General features: G+C 42.0%; 1 protein-coding gene across 6 annotated transcripts in view; it reads left to right on the top strand.

The window, feature by feature from the left end:
- TTN (titin) overlaps positions 1–23284 on the top strand; it is a 266446-nt gene that overhangs the window by 11491 nt on the left and 231671 nt on the right. For 5 of the 6 annotated variants that reach the window (XM_080927461.1, XM_080927460.1, XM_080927459.1 and 2 more), the window contains 26 exons: positions 449–779; positions 1124–1276; positions 1907–2044; positions 3184–3315; positions 5107–5244; positions 5713–5850; positions 8992–9282; positions 9380–9502; positions 10818–11105; positions 11800–11865; positions 12551–12809; positions 13019–13079; positions 13195–13410; positions 14559–14701; positions 15577–15782; positions 16291–16524; positions 16661–16905; positions 17725–18008; positions 18183–18347; positions 18453–18621; positions 18731–20424; positions 20632–20913; positions 21329–21595; positions 21681–21953; positions 22181–22444; positions 22536–22796. In XM_080927461.1, the coding sequence (XP_080783587.1) occupies positions 449–779; positions 1124–1276; positions 1907–2044; positions 3184–3315; positions 5107–5244; positions 5713–5850; positions 8992–9282; positions 9380–9502; positions 10818–11105; positions 11800–11865; positions 12551–12809; positions 13019–13079; positions 13195–13410; positions 14559–14701; positions 15577–15782; positions 16291–16524; positions 16661–16905; positions 17725–18008; positions 18183–18347; positions 18453–18621; positions 18731–20424; positions 20632–20913; positions 21329–21595; positions 21681–21953; positions 22181–22444; positions 22536–22796 (6821 nt within the window). Of the gene's footprint in view, positions 1–448; positions 780–1123; positions 1277–1906; positions 2045–3183; positions 3316–4452; positions 4591–5106; positions 5245–5712; positions 5851–8991; positions 9283–9379; positions 9503–10817; positions 11106–11799; positions 11866–12550; positions 12810–13018; positions 13080–13194; positions 13411–14558; positions 14702–15576; positions 15783–16290; positions 16525–16660; positions 16906–17724; positions 18009–18182; positions 18348–18452; positions 18622–18730; positions 20425–20631; positions 20914–21328; positions 21596–21680; positions 21954–22180; positions 22445–22535; positions 22797–23284 lie in introns of all 6 variants that reach the window. The other variant, XM_080927464.1, reaches the window with a different exon arrangement.

The raw sequence follows: 23284 nt of genomic DNA, 5'->3' as shown, positions 1-23284 counted from the left end.
GGGGGAAATGTGGGCTATTTTTAGTCAGGAGAGGCACAAGCATTCAGTTACTAAAACCCATATAACACCCATCAAATATTCTCTCATCCCCAAGTGGAGCTGGGAACACACAGCCCTTTCTATGCTGGTGTTTTAAGGAAGCTCCCGTTGCCACTCCCCCGCCCCAGTGCCAGAAGGTGAGATGGGGCACACAGCTCTTCAGATTACTTAGAGTTAAGTCTCATTCCCTCCCAGGGTTACAGCAGACAATTGTGGGGCTTTATTGAGATTTAAAGCAAATTGCTTCCAGGTGCATTGTGTGCTCCCCAGATAGGTTATGGAAACTCACATTTTAACACCCCACCTTAAAACACTGCCACATTTCCAGCTAAATCCCACCAGGCCTGCTGGCGTGTGTGCCTTTCCCTCTGCCATGGCCGTGCTCTGACCTCTGCCACTGGGGTTTCAGGTCCGTGTCTCCAGCAGGGAGGATCTCCACCTCCCCGATCAGATCTGTTAAGTCACCGCTGCTTATCCGAAAGACCCAGACCACCACCGTGGCCACGGGCCCCGAGGTGCCTCCCCCTTGGAAGCAAGAGGGCTACGTGGCCTCCTCAACTGAGGCTGAGATGAGAGAAACTACAATGACGAGCTCGACCCAGATCAGAAGAGAAGAGAGATGGGAAGGGAGATACGGTGTCCAGGAGCAAGTGACCATAAGTGGCGCCGCGGGCACCGCGGCCAGTGTGTCAGCCAGCTCGTCATTCACGGCAGGAGCCGTCGCTACAGGGGCTAAGGAGGTACAGTCAGAACCCTTTCCTTTCTCTGTTTCATCAACTGGCTCCTCTGACCCAGGTTCAAGCATGGGGTAGTCTGCACAGTTAGAGAGGAAATGCATAGGGTCTAAAACTAAAATCAGTATGGCTGTCCGCTACAAAGGCATCTTTCCTTGAGTCAGAAGACTAATCTGTGAGGCTGGCATAAAGTATGAATTTTAATGACGCAGACCTTGTCTCTCTGGGCAATAATGGGTCATTCCGTATGCGTCTGTTTTGCTCTTCCTGGTAGTTGAGGTTTGTAACTTCTCGACAGGTTACAGAAGTGCATTGTTTTCGAAAAGCATTGTACTTACCCCTTGATACAGGTGAAACAAGAGACAGACAAGAGTGCAGCTGTTGCGACTGTCGTTGCTGCTGTTGACATGGCCAGAGTGAGAGAACCAGCTATCAGTGCTGTAGAGCAAACTGCTCAGAGGACAACCACGACTGCCATGCACATACAACCTGCTCAAGAACAGGTAAGGGCAAGGCCACCAGGGGGTGCTGGAGCGCCCCTGGCTCAGCTCTGCTTTCAGGAATTGGACATTTCCCATCCCCTGCTGAACCAAATACTGCTGAAGGCAGCAGGCCACCCAGCGTGGCCCGGGCCTTTAGAGCCTCCTGAGGGGGGGGGAAAAGGGCGGCTGGAAATATCAAATGTGTTTAAGCTGTAAATATCCCAGGAGAAGACTGGGTCAGAAGAAATACCTAGGCTTTGTGGGGCGAGCAAAAGTTAACTACTGTTTTCAAGGCATCCAGGGACTGCGGGAGCCTGGTAGACATGGAACAAAGGGCCTGTCAAACTCTGAGGGCAGTTCCCACCATCTCTAGTCATGGAAACTGCTATTTCAGGGCAGGCATTAGATTTCTCTAAACTTCCCGGAAGGACCGTGGCTTTTACTTTCCTCAAAACAAACGTGACATTTTGATTCACGGTGCAAGGTCACAGGCCACCTCCTATTCCGGCAGACTCCGTTAGAGTCTAAAAGCCCTTGTACTCTGCGCCCTGCCCTGTGGGTTGACTGTCACACCTTGGTCCTGATGTGGTGTCACGGGCTTCCGAGTGCTGTGTCCTGAAGTGATTCTCTTCTTTTGTTCACGAAAATCAGGCGAGAAAAGAGGCGGAGAAGACCGCAGTAACCAAGGTTATAGTTGCTGCCGATAAAGCCAAGGAACAGGAGCTAAAATCACGAACCAGAGAAGTGATCTCGACGAAGCAAGAGCAGACTCACGTAACTCATGAGCAGGTGGGGATGATCTTTGATTTGCGAATTCACCTGGGGGTGCCCACACAGGAGATGACCCTTTAGTGTGATGCAGGTTAATTCCAAGGCCACGTGTCTAGTGTCACACAAATGGCACCTAGAGTCACTGAGTATTTATAGTGGAAATAAAATGAGGATTTATCGCATCTAACTTTTTTTTTTTTTTAATAATTACTTACACTGATTCTAGGTTAACTATGTGGCTGTGGATAGGGAATAGGCAGAGTTAGAACTGGAAAGATGAAGCTGGTGCTGTGGGTGGAACTAGAGAAAACATAAGGGAAACTGAATATGTTACCTTAAAAGTTTGCTTCCTGACCCCTTGGACATTAGCGCATGAGTTTCAAGTACAATGTGTAACGTACATACCTACATGTGGTAGGTGGCATAGTGAGAGATTAGATTAAAAGCATGTGGTGACAGATGGGAGAAGACCTGATTGTCATGGGAGTCAACTGACTATAGGATAATTGGAGAAGATCGATTTTCACATCTCTTTCTACCTGAGATTCAGTGATAAGACACCTGCAGATGGAAAGGACTCACTCCTTAGACATTATCAAATGGAAGCAAAGCATCCGTGGCTGGCGATTGGAGCCATACTTTTGCTAAAATAGAGGCCCAAACTGCCTTTCCATTGTGTCTCAATTTTAGACAAGCCTTGACATTCAAAGCCATTATCATATTTAGAGAAAAAGAAAAGAAAAATAGAGTAGGAAGGCAGACTGAATTATGCTTGGATTCTCACATTAAAATAACGGGCCAGGCAAAATTACTTTCATAGTAATATTCTGAGCTGTAACATTACTTTCAGCTGATGAGATTAGTGCCTAATTAAATTACCATATGGCCATCTACAGAAGGCACAAATCTTGCTAAGGTAGAGAGCAACTGTCTATAAAAAAGCAGTCCTGAATCCAACATTCCATTTCCTCCAAGGAGACTGATCTATGGTTCAGAGAGCTAACACATGTGTTCATATTAATTAAGATATGATTAGTTAATGGTATCAGAAACGGAGTTTCATTCTTCCCGTTTCCTACTTTGTTGTGTCTAATACTGTGGTAGCCCCGTTGTAGATTTGGAAGTACTAAGGTTCTGTCTTTAATCATCAATTGCAGATAAGAAAAGAAACCGAAAAAGCATTTGTACCAAAGGTAGTGATCTCTGCAACCAAAGCCAAAGAGCAAGAAACTAGAATCACTGGAGAAATTACTACAAAACAAGAACACAAACGAATAACTCAAGAAACAGTAAGTCTGGCTTTGATTTTTCCAAATGGCTCAATTCCAGTCATCAGCTGTGTGTATACATTATACCCAGAGCATCAGACCAGGCTCTTGTCTCTTTTCCTTCTACTGCTTACCTGTGTCTAGGGTTAGAAAGAACTCTTTTGTATTCACTGTTCTGTGCCCACATGAGCAGTTATGTAAACTCAGTTTTGGAGGTTCCTTGAACTTTAGATAATCACATAACATAAACAGAAGGGGTACCTCACTTGTGCCCACTAACCACTAGCACATCAGTTTTGAACATGTAACCTGAGTCCTCAGTCACTCAGATTGGGACATTTAGCCATTATGCAGTTGTGAGATACATGCCTATCTATGCATACCTGCTGACACACGTGTACACACCTTAGTCCCAAGCACCATTTGGCCATTAGAGAAGACAGCACCCATAATTCCTGGATGATAAACACCAGAGTAAGCATATAGGATATGGGAAGACATATCATATATATATATATATATATATATATATATATATATATATATATATATATATATATATATGGGATTGATGTTACTGAAGTCTACTTTTCTTCCCTCTGTCACCAAGCTTGATGAGACAGGAGCTTTTATTTTGAATTCTTTGACCCATGCTTTTATTTTGAATTCTTTGACCCAAGTTCTCCTCAGAGCTCTTGGCTGATCTAAGAGCCACTTTCTTTTGAGAACATGGTACTGGTAAAATGCTAACCAGAGTCCTCTTCCAGGGAAACCAGGTTTCCCTTCCCTTGTCCTCAGGATAAAAGAGACTCCATGTTGCGTGGGAGTCGGGCTAGGCAAGACATGGAACATAGGAATGTCCATGACCATTGGAACATAGCAGACTGATGAGTTCCGCCAGCCTCACATTTTAGGCATTCCTGACCACAGCCAGAGCACAAAGATATCACCTTTTTAGTCCTGGTGCAACTCCTTAAGCTTGGCAGCAGTGTTTCTTCCCCAGAAAAGCAATGGCAGGTGGTAAGCCCACACGTCCTCCTCTGAGACGGGGATGTGACGTTTTCTACCTCATCACTAAGCTTCAGAATTCTGAAGTCATCTTATCATTTCTTCTGTGCCCTTTGAAACTCACATCTTCATTTTGCCCCACAACATCAGATAAGACAGGAAACTGAGAACATTGCTACATCCGTGGTGGTGCTTGCCACCACCAAGTCCACAAAACTAGAGGCAGCTGTGGGAGTCCAAGAAGAAATTGCCGTACAACAGGATCAAATGCACCTCAGTCACGGACAGGTGATGACTTCCTGCCGGTGTGAAATGTCACGTGCATCACATCACCCGCAGCCATCACATCATCACGGCTCTTAGGCATCACTTCTCTCCGAAGTCTCATGTCCCCTCACCACCCATCTGGCTGTCACTCCCATTTCTAACTCTCAGCTTTTCTTTAGATTGCTACTAATAGATTACAGTTCATCTTAACGTCTTCCCATGAAGGTAGACTCCAGTATTCAGAACAAAATTATGTAATTTTAAGTGCCTCTTAGAATTCTACAGATGTTATAATAGGTAGCATGTGGCAGAGAGAGGGAAATGTATGTCTCAGGGTTTTTTGTATTGCTGAACGAATTTTATATTTTTGATAGTGAAATATTATGCATAATCAAGACAATCCAGTGATGTTTAATGAAGTATTTGTGTAAAATAGGAAAAACCGCCTAATTTTCCAGTTAATTTGTTTTTTTTAAATTAGAGACTCATGAAATTTATTGACATTTCCTTATCTTTTTCTTGAAATCATATAACCAGACAATGAAGGAAACTAGGAAAACAGTGGTACCCAAAGTCATAGTTGCCACACCCAAGATTAAAGAGCAAGATTTAATATCAAGAAGTAGAGAAGCCATCACTACCAAAAGAGATCAAGTTCAAATAACTCAGGAAAAGGTGAATGAACAGAGATCCGAGAAGTCCATCTTTAAGCTAATGTCTAGTAAACCATTAACTATTACATAGTATGAATTATTAATCTGTTTTCCTGTCTAGGCTCATGACTAAATATAGTGAATATGTGACTGAGTACCCTTAGTTTTTCCTTCATGCTTGGTGTTTACCCACTGATAACATTTGTAATTCATTTTGTTCAACGCTATTATTTGCATGAACATTAGCATTTTCGATTAATTTCTAAAAACAATATAGGTCCAGAGATTCTTTTGCAACTAACCTTACTCCATTCTGTGATTCTCAGTCATTCTGTTCAAGTACTGCTAAGTGAGTGTTTAACCCTGGATGGTTTTACCTTCACATTCCACAAGCAGAGGAATGGAGTGTGTTCGTTCTGCGGGGGTGGGGTCATACTCTGTATGTCTGAAGTCCACACAACTTAAACTTTGCTTTTACTGTAATGATCAGAAGAGAAAGGAAGATGAAACAACTGCCTTGTCTACAATAGCAGTTGCTACTGCTAAAGCCAAAGAACAAGAAACAGTTCTGAGGTCTAGAGAAGCCATGACCAGTAGACAAGAACACATCCAAGTTACCCATGGAAAGGTGACTGTGTTATTCCAGTGTGGAATCCATGATAATCCAATTAATACCAAGTCCCATGTGAAAAAAAACCCATTATAACACATTAATCCCAAACATCAATCATCTTGTGTAGAAGACACTATTAATCGGATTTATTAAAAGATAATTATACAATGTGAAACTAAAAAGTAAAACAATTCATCATTCTTAACATAGCAACATATTTCTCTTCCAGTTTGTTATCATTTTCAACTTTTTATTATTAACATGTAGAAGTCCTCCACACACTAATGACTGAAGTTGCATGTGGGCTAATTTTAAGAGACTCAATGAGCAATAAAAAAATTGCATATGAGCAAGAAGAGCCTTACAGTGGTGTGTGTGTGTGTGTGTGTGTGTGTGTGTGTGTGTGTGTCTATCTGTGTGTGTGTTAAGGAGTAGTTGCAATCTAAGGATAATTTTCTTCATGTGAAACTTTATCTTTTTTCTTTCTGTAAGTATTAGAGATGAGAAAATTGTAAAGCCTGTTTAGTCGCTTCCACAGAAGCTGCACAAGATGTGGTACTGAAGAATCTAGAGAGAGGGAGATCCAACCAGAACTGTTGCATACAAGCTGTAAAAAAGATTACCATGTCTATTTGTACCTATAAAAATCCTATGAATTAAACTACCTCCCACAACCATAATGCCCTCAAAATGAGCTGTCTACCAGAGTTTATTCCCCACTGGGAACTGGCCACCAGTTCTTTCTTTCTTTTTTTTTTTTTAATTTCTTTTGCATTGTTTGTATATTGCTTGTGTTTCCCTCAGTGTTGATATCTATCACAAAATCATCAATTGTTTTTTTTTCCAAAGACAAGATTTAAGATAAGATTCAAACCTTTCTCTATGATATTTAATGGCATATCTGCCTCCTAGAAGTCTCACATGCAACAAGCTTTACCACAAGCCAAATTTCAAGAATTATGGTGAATTTTCCTTTCTGTCCCTGTTAGCATAAATGTCTGTCTTGTTTTCAGTGTTGATTTTTTTAGTGAAGAATGGAGGCTGAGAACATCTCCCTGTCTCAATTAATAATGACCACTGTAAAGCCTGGTGAGCCAGCTGTGCTGCCAAGGACGTCAGAAGGTCTAGCCATTAAGCAAGAACAAATGTATTTTCGAGAGGAGAGGAAAGCCCAGGTTGTGGAAGTGAGACACAATGTTTCACTTCAGCTCCTGTAACTTTTAGTCCATCATGAACCCATGTGCTCCCGGTGGTCCGTTTAATTGATTCACTTGTAAACCAACTGGGAGAGATGGTTTGTTTCAGCCCGAGACCTCCAGAGGAGTAGTTAGCGTTTCTAGCTATAAAAGACCACATTACACAACACTTTTCTTAAATTAATTCTCAGCATTTAATTGGTGTAAATTGGGCTCTCCTAATCCATTTTGTGTTCATGCTTATCTGGGTTCCAACAATAAAAAGGATGCTTAAATCTACTAAGGCGTAGGAATAGCCACTGGCTTTCCATCATTTGCAGTTGACCTCCAAACACCATGTGTAAATGCATTCTGATATATATGAATTCAAGGAAAAGGTCTATTTCCCTACAATTTAATCTTTGAGGGCATACTTTTAAAATTAGGACAATATTTATTATCCTGGTTGTGCAGTTTTTGGTCAACTGAAACCTTGAGTCAGTTTCCTCATCATTAGAATAAACTTAAAAACCTCCTCAGATTTTCTCCTATCACAGGTTGCTTGAAAGGTACCAATGAGATAAAATGGAAATTCAGTTTCTCTAGGTAAAGTGATATGTTTGCATTAGCTGAAGAGGAACACAGTAACTCCTGTAGAGTCAACTAGTTGTCCATATGGGTTTTTAAATAAAAGAAACCAACAAAAATAATTGACGAGCTTGATATTAATAATGTGTTTCCTTCCAAAATTCAATGTATTGAGGATTGTGTTTGCAGTCTTTCATGGCAGATTAGATTTTTATATTTCTCAATAAAACCTATGATGACTAAAGGCTCAGTCCCATCTTCTAAAGGCCAGGGTTATGCCTTAAATATGATTCAGAAGCTACTTTTTAAAGGTACCCGATTCTTCACTTGAAGCACATTTCAGACTTGGGTTAAACTGGACCCATAGCAGAAGTAAAAACTGAAGATTAATAGAAAGGTTCAGCCTTACTTCTGAAGTGCTCTGGACAGCCACAGCCACTTGGCCTCTTGAAATGTTTCCTGTGTTGCACAGAACTAAAGGGTTCATGCCTCGTCGGCTGCTTCGCTTGCTTTGTGAGGACACCTTTGCAAATTGTGTTCTCTTTCATGTTAATCAGATTCATAGGAAGGAGGAAATAATATTTGTCTTTGTCTTTGCTTTAACTCCCAGCAAAGATGAAAGCAAATTGAACTTCAGTGCGAAAGGTTGTTCTCTTGATTCCAAACATGATAACGCTTTCATTTCAATCACAACGTTATTCCGTCATGAGCTTTAAGAGAGCTATTTTTCTAATAGATTGAATAAAGCTATCCCCCTGTGAGTCATAAGTAAATTCGGGGGCTCCGTCTTTGATCGGGAGCTCTCTTTTTATCTGGCGTCTGCACGCAGCCCTGTCTCTCTGCAGCGATTGATTTTCCTGGATGTGAGGGTGACGGCATTTGAGTAGACTTTTATCTTTGCTGTTGTCATGCCGACACCAGACTAAATGATTGACAAAATAATAGAACTAATCGATGGAGACAGCCCGCTCCAAAGTCCTTATTTCCCAGGTGCCAACTGACTGTCTGCCTAGGTAAATTCCTTGAAAAATTCAAAACGTCCTTAGGACTTTGTGTACATATTGTCATGTTGTGTTGTCCTGTCTTGGGTGTGTGTGATTGACTGTCTAGTCTCTAGCAGTTAGAGGAAGTATATCTATATAGGAGTCTTTACAATATAATGATTAATGAAGCACAAATTCTTGGAAGAGCCAGGTTATGCTTCTGAGAAATTAACCTTCTTAGATAACAGAAATACTTAAATAAATAAATACTCAAATACAAATAAAATAAAACACCATGCCTTTGTTTGTTTGAGTAAGTAGAGGAGCTACCCCAGGAGGATGTCCCTAGGAGATGTCCAAGTGTTAACTTAGTCATTATCATCTACTGACTTGGCAAACCTTGTCTCCAGGTGGGCGTTGGGAAGAAGGCAGAAGCCGTGGCAACAGTGGTAGCTGCTGTGGATCAGGCCCGAGTGAGAGAGCCCAGAGAGCCCAGACATGTAGAGGAATCCTATTCTCAGCAGACCACTTTAGAGTATGGGTTCAAAGAACACATTTCCACCACGAAGGTGCCCGAGCAGCCCCAGCGCCCAGCCTCAGAGCCCCACGTTGTCCCCAAAGCAGTTAAGCCTGTTGTGATTCAGGCTCCTTCTGAGACTCACATCAAAACTACTGACCAAATGGGAATGCACATATCACAGGTGAGTCCTCTGTGTGGGGTAGCAGCCACCGTTCTGGGAACACCCGTTCTGGGAGCACCTAGTGAACAGTGATGTCACTGAGCTTCATTTACTGTAGGTCAAGAAAACTACAGATATCTCAACAGAAAGATTGGTCCATGTGGATAAACGCCCCCGCACAGCAAGCCCTCACTTTACTGTTTCAAAGATTTCTGTACCTAAGACAGAACATGGATATGAGGTAAGATGTGGAGGGTAATAATTAGATGTATATATAACTGTATCCCTACTTGTGATGTAGCTAGAGCACCTTTGTGTAGCCACTTTGGGTTCCTTTTAGGTGAGGGACAGGGTTTTATGGTGGATTCAGATGCTCTGAGCTTTGTCTTCTGCCATAGGCCCATAGGGTGAAGCAAATAAAACTTAGTTCTCACACTGCCCCCAGGAGACAAAATCTACACAGGCCTCTTTGTCTCTATTTTCAGCTATGGTTCCAATTCAGTTGCATTGATTATAATATATTTATAACCATTTTGTACATGGTAGTGGTTTATACAACCTTGTATGCTGTGAGACACTTTGAGTAACTTAACTGAATGTATTTTAATAAGAGAAGACAATGACAGGTCAGATGTTTGCATAATTGCAAAGTGGGGAATGTCTGTTTTCACCTGCCACATAGACTATCATTCAAATGTGCAATCACAAAATATGCCTAGAATTGATCAATTAAAAAATAGTTTGACTTCCCCATTATGATGCTTTTGAATGTAGCATTCATTATCCTCCCATGATAGTTAAACTGGATTATGGAATGGCACAGCCCTGCATTGAGTCCTGCTAATGTCTGTCCCTTACTAGCTCTGCCATGTGGAAAAACACGTAACAACCCTCTATATGAGGTACTAGAGTTTTGATCGTAAGGACTTGCCTTTTCTGTCCTCAAAGGATCATAAGCAATGTATAATACCTGTGTCTGAGGACAGTCTCAAGTTACTACTAAGACCAAATAACCACACACATGCCCCACAAGAGAGACAATGAGGAGGCTGTTGGGAAATCCTTTTCTGATGTTTGCTTTCACTGTTCATGCGGACTCATGGCTGATGTCCAAATATCCCCCCACAAAGTGCTTCTTAGAATTTATCAATACTTTAATTTTTTTTTATCCTGAATTTTCTGCAGCATTCATCAAAAGTGAGTGAAGACAATTCCTGACCAGGCTCTTGAAGAGCTATAAAACAAGGGTTACCTCATGCAAATCTTTAAAGGGACAATTTTAAAGTTTTCTAACTAAATGGAAATCACCAATAGTTTTATAAATTGTTCAATCTCTGCCTTTTGTTAACTGTAATAATAAAATTATTGAAATATGAAATATTGAAATAATGAAAGTATTTCGTCATAGAGAAAGTAGACCAGAACCAGCCATACTGCATGTGCCTGCAATGCCAGCACTCGGGGGCAGATAGTCTGAGGCTCCATTCTGAGATGCCAGTGCCGAGCACTTCCAAATGACTTGCCTGATAATTCCATCACTTTGCTCTTGCATCCAGGCATCGATAGCTGGTAGCGCTATCGCCACATTACAAAAAGAATTGTCCGCCACATCTTCTACTCAGAAGATCACCAAATCAGTGAAGGCACCCACCGTGAAGCCTGGAGAGACTAGAGTAAGGGCAGAGCCCACCCCTTCCCCACAGTTCCCCTTTGCTGACATGCCGGCGCCAGATACTTACAAGAGCCAAGCTGGCCTTGAGGTGAAGAAGGAAGTCGGGGTAAGCATCGGTGGCACCACGGTTCGTGAGGAGCACTTTGAAGTACTGCATGGACGTGAAGCCAAGGTGGGTCACTGAGTTATTGTGGTGACTGACCAGAAGGATGCTTGGCCCCCTTTCCTGAGATTATGTTTCATTTTTATTGAGCATGCTCTAGAAGGTTTTGCAGAAATACTTTTATTATGTTGTACATGGTGATGGTTTGCAAGACTTCCTGTAGATTTATGTTAAGGCAATATATAATTGGACAGTAGAAAGGTAGGCGGGGAAAGGTCTAGGAAGGCAGAAGAAAAGGCAGGAAGCTGAGATTGATGGAGGAGAAGATGGAGGCAGATGTGTATGTTTCTTTCAGTGCATCTCTAGCTTAATGAGGTTGTCATTATTTCTAAGGGTTTCTATGACTCTTTCTCATATAGATGGCCAGTTTATATCTTTATCTACTGGTTGTAAGCTTATTGTATAGAGGGTTTGTGGATTGAGAATTTAACATATAAACCTGTTTGATAAGTTGATGGTTGTGAGTCATGTTTGTACCGGGCGGTAGAAAAAAGGAACAAGCTGGGGTGGTTGTATCCACCTGGGACAGAAGCAGCAGGGAAGGTGGAGTAAACCGCCTGAGTTCTCAGAGGCAACCTGGAGTGCTAAGTTAGAGATCCTCGCAGTGCCAGATGACCCCAGGGAAGCTGGCAGAAAACAGGATAAAAGGTTAAGTCATCTTTTTAATATTTATCACAGAAACTTCTCTTAATTCCTACTGTAGGTAACAGAGACAGCAAGAGTGCCTGCTCCTGCCGAAGTCCCTGTTACTCCACCTACTTTAGTCTCGGTGAGTGAACACATCACTTTAACCCCTTCAACATGTGCTAGCAAAGACCAGTTTCCCACACTTTGAAGAAAGGTGTCATTAGGAGGTTTACAAATTCTGGCTTTGAAGCAGTGCTCTGTTTGGCCAGGGAAGGGGTTGTCCATGCAGCAACCATCATTTTGTTGTTTACCTGATCCTGCTATATATACGGTGTTATATCAGGACCAGTAGAAATGAAAAGAGCAGTCACCCTTCCCATCCCCTGCCTTGAGCCTGTAACTTGTCATTAGCAGAAACCTACAACAATAGACACAGTTAATAAAACGTAGGTGATTCTCAGCACCCTGATGGATAGAGCACAAGCAGATCATCTCTAGTTAGGGATCCTAGGGGAAAGCTGTGTTGGTTGGTGGTGTTGGTTGCTGTGCCCTACAACGCTTCTAGAATTTAAATGTGAAGATAGCAGAAGCCTCTCAATGATATTGTGTGAATATAATTTCACTACAGAGATTGGGACATGCCTGGCATTGATTTGAAATCGGGAAAATTCCAATTTCCATTTCGGTGCTAATGGTTCCAGAGTTCTTGTCATGGGGTATTTTGTGCCAACTAAAATGTTCAAACTCCAACCGTGTATCTGATCTAATTTGTAGAGGTGATTAATGGGTGTGTGCACAGGAATATTGCCATTTTCTTCTCTTTTCAGGGCTTAAAAAACGTGACTGTCATAGAAGGTGAATCTGTCACCTTGGAGTGCCACATCTCCGGATACCCATCCCCCAAAGTGACATGGTACAGAGAAGACTACCAGATCGAAAGTTCCATTGACTTCCAGATAACCTTCCAGAGTGGACTTGCTCGTCTCATGATCCGCGAAGCCTTTGCAGAAGACAGTGGCAGGTTTACCTGCAGCGCTGTGAACGAGGCTGGGACTGTCAGCACGTCCTGCTATCTCGCTGTGCAAGGTCAGTGTTAGGATTCCTCTCAGTCCTGACTTCTGCCTGGGCCACCCTTTCCAGCAACCCCACACTTCTGTAGCAGTTTCTGAGCACTTCAGAGTGCTGTCCTGTGTGGACTTTACAAAACAGCTTACAGGGTCCCACTACCCACACTACCCGTGGTCACTAATGGAGGAGACGGTAGGCTCACTCCAGTGCCACCTTCTGTCTTCTAGTGTCAGAAGAGTTTGACAAGGAAACAACTCTGACTGAGAAATATACCACAGAAGAGAAACGGTAAAGCCTCTCTTTCTGCCAGCTTAGTTGCTGCTTTTGCATGGTTTTGACATTTTTTCCTGGTTAGTGTTCTGTTGCTACCTCACGGTTAATGGAAACGACATTCTCTTCCCAGCTTCCTGGAATCAAGAGATGTAGTAATGACTGACACCAGCATCACAGAGGAACAGGCAGGGCCTGGAGAGCCTGCCCCGCCTTTCTTCATTTCAAAGCCAGTGGTCCAGAAACTGGTGGAAGGTGGGAGTGTTGTGTTTGAATGCCAGATTGGTGGCAACCCAAAGCCCCACGTATACTGGAAAAAATCTGGTGTTCCTCTCACCACTGGATACAGGTACTTTGTGCTTGGATAATAGACTCTCTATAGGGTGATAGGTAGATATATGGATCTTCTAAAGAGTATGCAGATGTGTAGAGATCTGAAAGGGAAGTAGAACTCTCATTACCCATCAATACCTGGGTGTAGATTATCTCATAAAGAAAGCTGATTAGTTATTCTGTGGTGTTTTATATTCTCGAAGTTTGGAGGGTTGTTTTATGGTATAAGAGGCTGGCATAAGGCTTCTCACATGCTTGACAAGCACTCTACCATGAAACTCTATTCACAGTTTTCTCCAGAAATCAAACTGAGGCAGGGGTGGGGGTTTGAGGGTGGGGGGAGACATAGTTTACAATCCCAGCTTAATTAATTGATAGTGTCACAAAATGGAAGATTTTACATACCCAATTCCAGAAGATATTTGAGAGAACTGACAATAAATGCACACTATAATTAAGTAGCTTGACAATAAAATAGAGTCTATGTAATGGAGAAAGCTAGTTATACCTGTGTATTAACACATATTTAGATATGTATGTATGACATATAACACATACATGTATTAACACAGGTTTGCAATTGAAAGAAAGGACAATATGAACACATAGGTGTAATTTCTTATGAATTGGAACTATGGTGTGCCAGGGTCTAACTACTGAGGTATTTAGAATGTACTGCTGGATTATCCATTTTAACCTTAAAATGAAATAATAGGAAATGCCAACTGTTTAAACGCCCTTATCAGTCGTCAGAAAGCAGATGCACACACTTCCCTATGTGACATTGTATTCTGTTATCTGCTTTGTGTTGTTGTGACGGGTTTCCCTATGTTACCCAGAAGGGTCTGAACTTCTGGGATCAAACGAACTTATGAACCTCAGCCTGACATGTTTCTGATATTATCAGGATATGCTAATAATAACTACAGCAGCCTGGACAATGTTCGAAGTACGAACGCTGGGCTATTTGTCCCTCTTTATACATGGCATGCATTTTCTCTGTTTTCTCAAATTCATGATCGCTTCTTGGCAGAGCTCAGACATGGGCCTTGGTCACTGACTAAGAAACATTGAGTCACCACAGAAACATTTACAAGTCAACTCAGCTCTTTTTCTCCAAGAAGGACTGCTTGTGACGATGTTCATTGTTTCATTTCCACAAAGATACAAAGTGAGCCATAACAAACAGACGGGGGAGTGCAGACTGCTGATTTCTATGACCTTCGCTGACGACGCCGGAGAGTACACCATTGTCATCCGAAACAAGCATGGGGAGACTTCTGCGTCTGCCTCCTTACTTGAGGAAGGTAAGGACAGTGCTGAGTTGTCCCTGCACAAGGAGGACTGTGGCACGGGAGAGAGGCTGTGCGTTTGCAGAAACACATATGGCAGCTTCCCAGTTCTCTTGTCTGCGCCCATTCCTTTCAGCCTCAGCTACGTAGACAAGGCAGAGTCGTTGCTATTTGGTGACACTTTATTATGTTCCATGGGAGATGCAGGCATCCCGCCTCCAGATGCCTTACAGGTCCAGGCAGCCAGTATGCCTCAGCAGGGAGGGCAGTGGCAGACCTCGGAATGTATTCCTTACCTCCAGAGAGCAAAGGCACTCACCTCCCATTTAGTGTTACCCCACAAGCTTACACCACGCTTAGTAGGGAGCTTCCAGAAAAAAAAAAAAAAACTGAAAGTCACGATTTACCAATGTTCATAATTTAAAGAAGAAAAAAAATGGTAGCACTCATGCCAAATACAAAGTATTCTTGAACCACTGTTAGTCCCTGCTAGCTTTTCATATTAACAGAACCATCCCATATTCTGTCTCCCCTGATCTTCCCCGACCCCTTAGAGGAAGTTGCCATTTTTATCCTCATTTAGCAATTAAAGCTCAGAAGCTAAATGAATTATTAATAGCTTCATAGAAAATGAGGAAGATCTGGGGGAGAAGGGATTCCCAAAGGACCGACTGTTGCTATCAAATTCTGTACACAATAGTTTTACTTGTCGATGCACATTACATTTGAGATAAAATTCTAAAATATTTATGGAACCATTTTTTGATAATAAACATTGGGAAAATCTGGCTTTGGGTAATTTATCTCAGACATAGTTTGCCTGGTTGGATATCAGTATGAATGCTTTCCAGTAAGAATACCAAAATTTGACTTGCTGTCTTGGCTCTCAGCTGATTACGAGGCATTGGTGAAGTCCCAGCAAGAAATGCTTTACCAGACACAAATGAGCACTTTCATTCAAGAACCCAAAGTGGGAGAAATAGCGCCTGGATTTGCATATTCTGAATATGAAAAGGAGTATGAAAAGGAACAGGCCTTAATTAGGAAGAAAATGGCCAAAGACACTGTGATGGTCAGGACTTTTGTGGAAGACCAAGTGAGTATTGCAACAATGACCTAATCAACCATTTCATGAATCGCATTTTCTCCCATAATTCCCCAGTTTTAATATCATCACCTTCTGCCACCTGTAGGTCAGAGTCACTGCTAACAAGTTTTTTTTTAATTCTCATAAAATGTTGTACTTGATATTTCAGAATTAAGACGATATATGTGAAAAATATGACTTTAAAAATTAGGATTACATATTCAAAAAACCCAAATATTACCATGACCAACAGTACAATATTACGTTCTCTCTATCTCCATAACAAATATGTACAAATAGCTCATACTCTGAAAATACTGTTTTACCTAACATGCAGCAGTGTCGGTTGATGACGCCTTCTATGCAGATTAAAATTAAACCAAATAAAGAAACCTAGATTCTTCATGTGGTTAACAATGTCCATAAGTCTCCAACACTGAAAGTAATATGTGTCCTTAAAGAACATCTATCAGTGAGGAGGCGACCTTTTAGTAAGTGTCATCTTTTTACCACGTAGGAATTCCATATCTCCTCCTTTGAAGAGAGGCTTATTAAGGAAATCGAATACCGAATAATAAAGACCACGCTGGAGGAGCTTCTGGAGGAGGATGGAGAAGAAAAGATGGCAGTTGACATCTCTGATTCAGAAGCTATCGAATCAGGATTCGATATAAGAATAAAAAATTATAGAATTCTTGAGGGGATGGGTGTCACTTTTCATTGCAAGATGTCCGGATATCCGTTACCCAAGGTAAAATAAAAATGCCGACGGACATTTATTTAGCCTTATTAAGCACTTAGCCTTCAGTGCTGCGGCAAAGATGCAGATAATTATACCCCGAGTGCCCATACCTAACTGGTTCTCACATGTATGACATTCTCCGCAGATCGCGTGGTACAAGGATGGCAAGCGCATCCGGCACGGGCAAAGGTACCAGATGGACTTTCTGCAGGATGGCAGAGCCAGTCTGCGCATACCTGTGGTCCTTCCAGAGGACGAGGGCATCTACACCGCGTTTGCCAGCAATATCAAAGGAAATGCCATTTGCTCAGGGAAGCTCTATGTGGAGCCTGCTGCACCATTTAGCGCTCCAACCTACATGCCCACACCAGAAGCCATGAGCAGGACCAGGTGAGACCTGTACTCAGCGTTGAATGCTGTTCTGCTTTAAAACGTCCCAGGAGCAAATTACTACCATATAACACATAACTACTGAAATGACACAAAAGCTAAGCACAGGCAATGCTGGTGACTGCCAAGGGGTTTTCTCTCCTGCGCTTTGATGAACAGAGGGATTTTATTCAGTATAGCAAACTATTTTCCCATGTGTCTGTTCATGTACCATGTGGTCTTAATGAATGACACCCTGGATTTATATAGCAACCCTACAATGGAGTGGGTGTTATTGCTGTTTTGGAAATGGGAACACTGAGATTCCACGAGGCTGTGAAAACTAGTTTAGTTCATCCAGACTAATAGTCATGTTATAAATGAAAACCAGTCTGAATGCAAAATTAGCACAGTTTTGCATTTCTGTTAGCAAATATAATTTCTACATTTTTCCTTCTCTTAGATAAAAACAATACTTTTTTCTACATCTTTTTCTTTGGTTTAACCAATAAACATTTGTTAACATGGTTTAGTAATTGAACCAATAGCATATAATGACTAACTTAAATAAAGGCAAGGTGGAAAGAAGGTATTATGAGCTGTCTTAAATTTTGAGTCTGGGTACTGATGTGTTGAATGATCAAGTTTTAGTATAAGCAAAATACAATGTTATAGAATATAGTAATATATTATTCTTGTTGGCTCAATGGGTTTGAGATCATTTTAAAGCATGCAGAAGCAAATTTTAAAACAACAGTAACAATTGAGACAGAACGGTTTTGGTTCTTCTGTGTCTTCTATATGGCTCATGAAAAATAAGAGTTTCCTTTTGCTTTCCAGGTCTGTCTCTCCACGTTCAGTGAGCAGGTCACCTATACGCATGTCTCCTGCGATGTCCCCTGTACGGATGTCCCCTGCACGGATGTCACCCGCACGGATGTCACCTGCACGGATGTCCCCTGGACGCAGGCTGGAGGAAACAGACGAATCACAACTGGAGAGACTGTATAAGCCAGTCTTTGTACTAAAACCTGCTTCTTTCAAGTGTTTAGAAGGACAGACTGCCAGATTTGACTTAAAGGTTGTGGGTAGACCCATGCCAGAGACATTCTGGTTTCACAATGGTAAGCATGATGCAGCTTTGTTCGTGAAATAAACTCTCTCTCTCTCTCTCTCTCTCTCTCTCTCTCTCTCTCTCTCTCTCACACACACACACACACACACAATCTGACAATGCAAAACAAACAAACAACATTCTTTACACTGTGCTTTTGTTTTTTTTATTATTTTTTAAATAGGACAGCAAATTGTCAATGATTATACACATAAAGTCGTCATTAAAGAAGATGGAACTCAGTCACTGATCATCGTCCCTGCATCACCCAGTGACTCAGGAGAATGGACCGTGGTGGCCCAAAACAGGGCAGGAAAATCCACAATTTCTGTGACTTTAACTGTGGAAGGTAACACAAGAGCTTTATTAAAATGAAAACAAGCTACTTTGTCACCTGGGTCGTAACCAGGTATTCCAGCCCCAGCTGCTCTAAATCGTGACTTTTCTCTTTCAGCTGTGGAACACCAGATCAAGCCAGCATTTGTGGAAAAACTGAAAAATGTCAACATAAAGGAAGGTTCCAGGCTTGAAATGAAAGTCAGAGCCACAGGCAACCCCAATCCTGACATTGTGTGGCTGAAAAACAGTGACATCATTGTCCCTCATAAATACCCAAGGATCAGGCACGTTTGAAAAGATCATGATATTAAACTGCTTATACAAACCCAGCAGTCAAGTAAGTAGAAAGTACTACCCCAATACTGATGGCTTTGTTTTCTTCTTTTTAAATAGGATTGAAGGAAGCAAAGGAGAAGCCGCCCTTCAGATCGACTCCACTATCGGCCAAGATTCTGCCTGGTACACTGCTACAGCTATTAATAAGGCCGGCCGGGACACCACGAGGTGCAAAGTCAACATTGAGGTTGAGTTTGCAGAGCCTGAACCAGAAAGAAAACTGATTATCCCACGAGGAACGTACCGAGCGAAGGAGATTGCTGCCCCAGAACTGGAGCCTCTCCATCTGAGATACGGCCAAGAACAGTGGGAGGAGGGAGACCTCTATGACAAGGAAAAGCAGCAGAAGCCATTCTTCAAGAAGAAACTCACTTCCCTCAGACTCAAGCGCTTTGGTCCTGCCCACTTCGAGTGTAGACTGACACCGATCGGTGACCCAACCATGGTGGTTGAGTGGCTCCATGACGGAAAACCACTGGAGGCGGCCAACAGGCTCCGTATGATTAATGAATTCGGATACTGCAGCCTTGATTATGGAGCTGCGTATTCCAGAGACAGCGGCGTCATCACCTGCAGAGCTACTAACAAATACGGGACAGACCACACCTCTGCTACTCTTATAGTAAAAGATGAGAAAAGTCTAGTGGAAGAATCTCAGTTGCCCGACGGGAAGAAAGGCTTACAGAGAATAGAGGAGCTGGAAAGGATGGCTCACGAAGGTGCACTCACAGGGGTAACAACAGATCAAAAGGAAAAGCAAAAGCCAGACATCGTCTTGTTTCCAGAGCCAGTGAGAGTACTCGAAGGGGAGACAGCAAGATTCCGATGCCGCGTGACAGGCTACCCTCAGCCCAAGGTCAACTGGTACCTCAACGGACAGCTCATCCGGAAAAGCAAAAGGTTCAGAGTTCGCTACGATGGCATTCATTATCTGGACATTGTGGACTGCAAATCCTATGATACAGGCGAAGTCAAGGTCACTGCAGAAAACCCCGAAGGTGTCACAGAACATAAAGTAAAACTTGAAATCCAGCAGAGGGAGGATTTCAGATCTGTCCTCAGGCGTGCTCCCGAGCCAAAGCCTGAGTTTCACGTACACGAACCCGGGAAACTTCAGTTCGAAGTACAGAAGGTAGACAGACCCATTGACACCAGCGAAACCAAAGAGGTGGTGAAGCTGAAAAGGGCTGAAAGAATTACCCATGAGAAGGTGTCCGAGGAGTCTGAAGAACTTCGCAGTAAATTTAAGCGCCGGACAGAAGAGGGGTACTATGAGGCTATCACAGCTGTGGAGCTCAAGTCTCGAAAGAAGGATGAGTCTTATGAAGAGCTCCTCAAGAAAACGAAAGATGAGCTGCTGCACTGGACTAAAGAGTTAACAGAAGAGGAGAAGAAAGCTTTGGCCGAAGAAGGCAAAGTCACGATTCCAACCTTTAAACCCGAGAGGATTGAACTTAGTCCCAGTATGGAAGCACCCAAAATCTTCGAACGAATCCAAAGCCAGACCGTTGGCCAAGGATCCGATGCTCACTTTAGAGTCAGAGTTGTGGGAAAACCAGACCCTGAATGTGAATGGTATAAAAACGGCGTAAAAATTGAGCGATCTGACCGAATCTATTGGTACTGGCCAGAAGACAATGTTTGTGAACTGGTCATAAGAGATGTGACTGCCGAAGACTCTGCCAGCATCATGGTCAAGGCCATCAACATAGCTGGGGAAACCTCAAGTCATGCGTTCCTACTTGTCCAAGGTAATCTGAAGATGTTTCATTTAATAGTGTTCTCTCTCTCTTGCCTTCTCGCCCTCCCTCTTTCTCTCTCTTCTATTCTCCCTCTCCCTCCCTTCCTCCCTCCTCCTCTCTGAATATCCCTTATTATATTTAAATGAGTTTCTTTTCCCATTATTCAAATCAAAAGTTTAATTGTATCCTCATCTCTGCCCCGCCCCTGCCCCATAGCCAAGCAATTGATCACGTTCACACAAGAATTGCAAGATGTTGTTGCTAAGGAAAAGGACACCATGGCAACATTTGAATGTGAGACTTCAGAACCATTTGTCAAAGTAAAATGGTATAAAGATGGCGTCGAGGTCCATGCAGGAGATAAGTACAGGATGCACTCCGACCGCAAAGTTCACTTTCTGTCTGTGCTGACCATTGACACATCTGATGCTGAAGACTACAGCTGTGTCCTTGTGGAAGATGAAAATATCAAAACAACAGCGAAACTTATTGTGGAAGGTAAAAGAAATTAGTGACTGTATTGTTTGCTAGAATCAGTTTTTATTCGGTGATAAATGAGCTAGACATTTTTCCTTTCATAAAAATAATTTTTGTGAAATTAGATACAAACTTTATACCAAATGTCATCAATGTATATTGCTAATAGTAATGGAATTTGAATATTTTAAAAGCAGTATTATTTTCTTCACTCATTTAAAAATGTCTCGATTGAAGGATATCTCCCTGATTCCAAAATAAGTCAAAAATTAAAATAACGTATTAAAAATTTCTCAGCCAACTAGCAGGGAGTTATGTCAAAAAGACAATTTTGAAAGCATAAGAGGGAGAAAACAGATATAAGGCAACATCTCTATCCACACTCTAGTTGCATAACTCTCCCAAGACATTTATTCATCTTCATTTTATTCTTCAGGTGCAGTAGTTGAATTCGTGAAAGAACTTCAGGACATAGAAGTCCCAGAGTCATACTCGGGAGAGTTAGAGTGTATTATATCCCCAGAAAACATAGAAGGCAAATGGTACCACAATGATGTGGAGTTAAAGTCCAATGGCAAATACTCAATTACATCCCGCCGTGGGCGCCAGAACCTTACAGTCAAGGATGTAACCAAAGAGGACCAGGGAGAGTACAGCTTTGTTGTCGATGGGAAAAAGACAACCTGTAAACTGAAGATGAAACGTGAGTCTTCTCATCCTTGATACCTGCACTGCGCATCAGTAGGGTTGAAGACAAAAATAATAACATTCTTTTCTTTCCAACACAGCCCGGCCTATTGCTATTCTCCAAGGACTTAGTGATCAAAAGGTCTGTGAGGGTGACATTGTTCAACTTGAAGTCAAAGTCTCCTTAGAAAATGTAGAAGGTGTCTGGATGAAAGATGGCCAAGAAGTCCAGCACAGTGACAGAGTTCACATAGTAATAGACAAGCAATCCCACATGCTGCTTGTTGAAGACATGACCAAAGAAGATGCTGGAAATTACTCCTTCACTATTCCTGCCCTCGGACTCTCCACCAGTGGGAATGTCTCTGTCTATAGTGAGTCTTACATAGTTCCATGTTAATTCTTATCCTTTAAAAAGTGCTTATGATGCTGGGGACCAAACCCAAGGTATTTCACATGCAAATCAAGGTCTCTATGTTGAGCTATAACTCCAGATCTAGCTTTATGTTCCCATTGGTATTGAGCCATAGAACTTGAACGTGCAGACATTTTAAACAAATTTCACATTCATTTAATTCTTTCTGTGTGTCTTCTTTTGCAGGTGTTGATGTGATAACACCTCTCAAAGATGTCAACGTGATTGAAGGTACCAAGGCTGTACTTGAATGCAAGGTCTCAGTTCCTGATGTAACGTCTGTTAAATGGTACCTAAATGATGAGCAAATCAAACCTGATGATCGTGTACAATCCATCGTCAAAGGCACCAAACAGCGACTTGTGATTAACCGAACTCATGCTTCTGATGAAGGCCCTTACAAACTGATGGTTGGCAGAGTTGAAACCAGCTGTAATCTCTCTGTAGAGAGTAAGGATGGTTCTGTATAACTTGCCATTACTTTAAGCACTTTACAGTCTTGTTATAATAATGACTACCGAATATTTTCTTTTCCCCCTAGAAATTAAAATTATCAGAGGTCTCCAAGACCTGACGTGCACAGAAACTCAAAATGTGGTCTTGGAGGTTGAGCTATCCCACTCAGGAATTGATGTTGTGTGGAATTTTAAGGGCAAAGAAATTAAACCCAGTTCTAAATATAAAATTGAAGCTCATGGGAAAATATACAAACTGACAGTCCTGAATATGATGAAAGATGATGAAGGAGACTATGCATTTTATGCTGGAGAAAATACAACATCTGGGAAGCTTACTGTGGCAGGTTTGTATATTGATCATCCAATGTTAAGTTCTTCGGGGGAGCAACTGTAGTACTTATAAAGATCTTCTTTCCCATTTTCCCACAATCCCCATTTACCTTGCACTGCCATGCCTCTTATCACACTGATCTAAAGGCCAATGGTACCCTCACCTCTGTCTCCATTAGCTTAAACTGTGAGTGTTCACTCAACTCAGATGCTCTTTGTATGTCAGTCTCAGGTGCCATCTCCTCTGTGAGAATTTCTTTAACCTCTCCACTTCTTTATCCAACCCTAGGATTCTTTGTCATTATCTCTTACAATGTCCTGATTAAACACTTGTCTTGTTCCCTGTTTCCTTTCCCACACAAGAGCATATAGCCCTTGAACATAGAATTACTTTCTTCTTTCTCTTCTCTATGTACTCCTCAAGATAAATGATCAGTAAATGTTTGCTAAACTGAATTTCATTTTAACTTTGCTTCAATAAAGATTTGTTACTTTTTTAAGA

Source organism: Micromys minutus, assembly GCF_963924665.1.
Source record: "Micromys minutus genome assembly, chromosome: 13".
In the NCBI taxonomy this organism is placed as follows: domain Eukaryota; kingdom Metazoa; phylum Chordata; class Mammalia; order Rodentia; family Muridae; genus Micromys; species Micromys minutus.
This window is presented reverse-complemented; position numbering and strand designations above follow the sequence as displayed.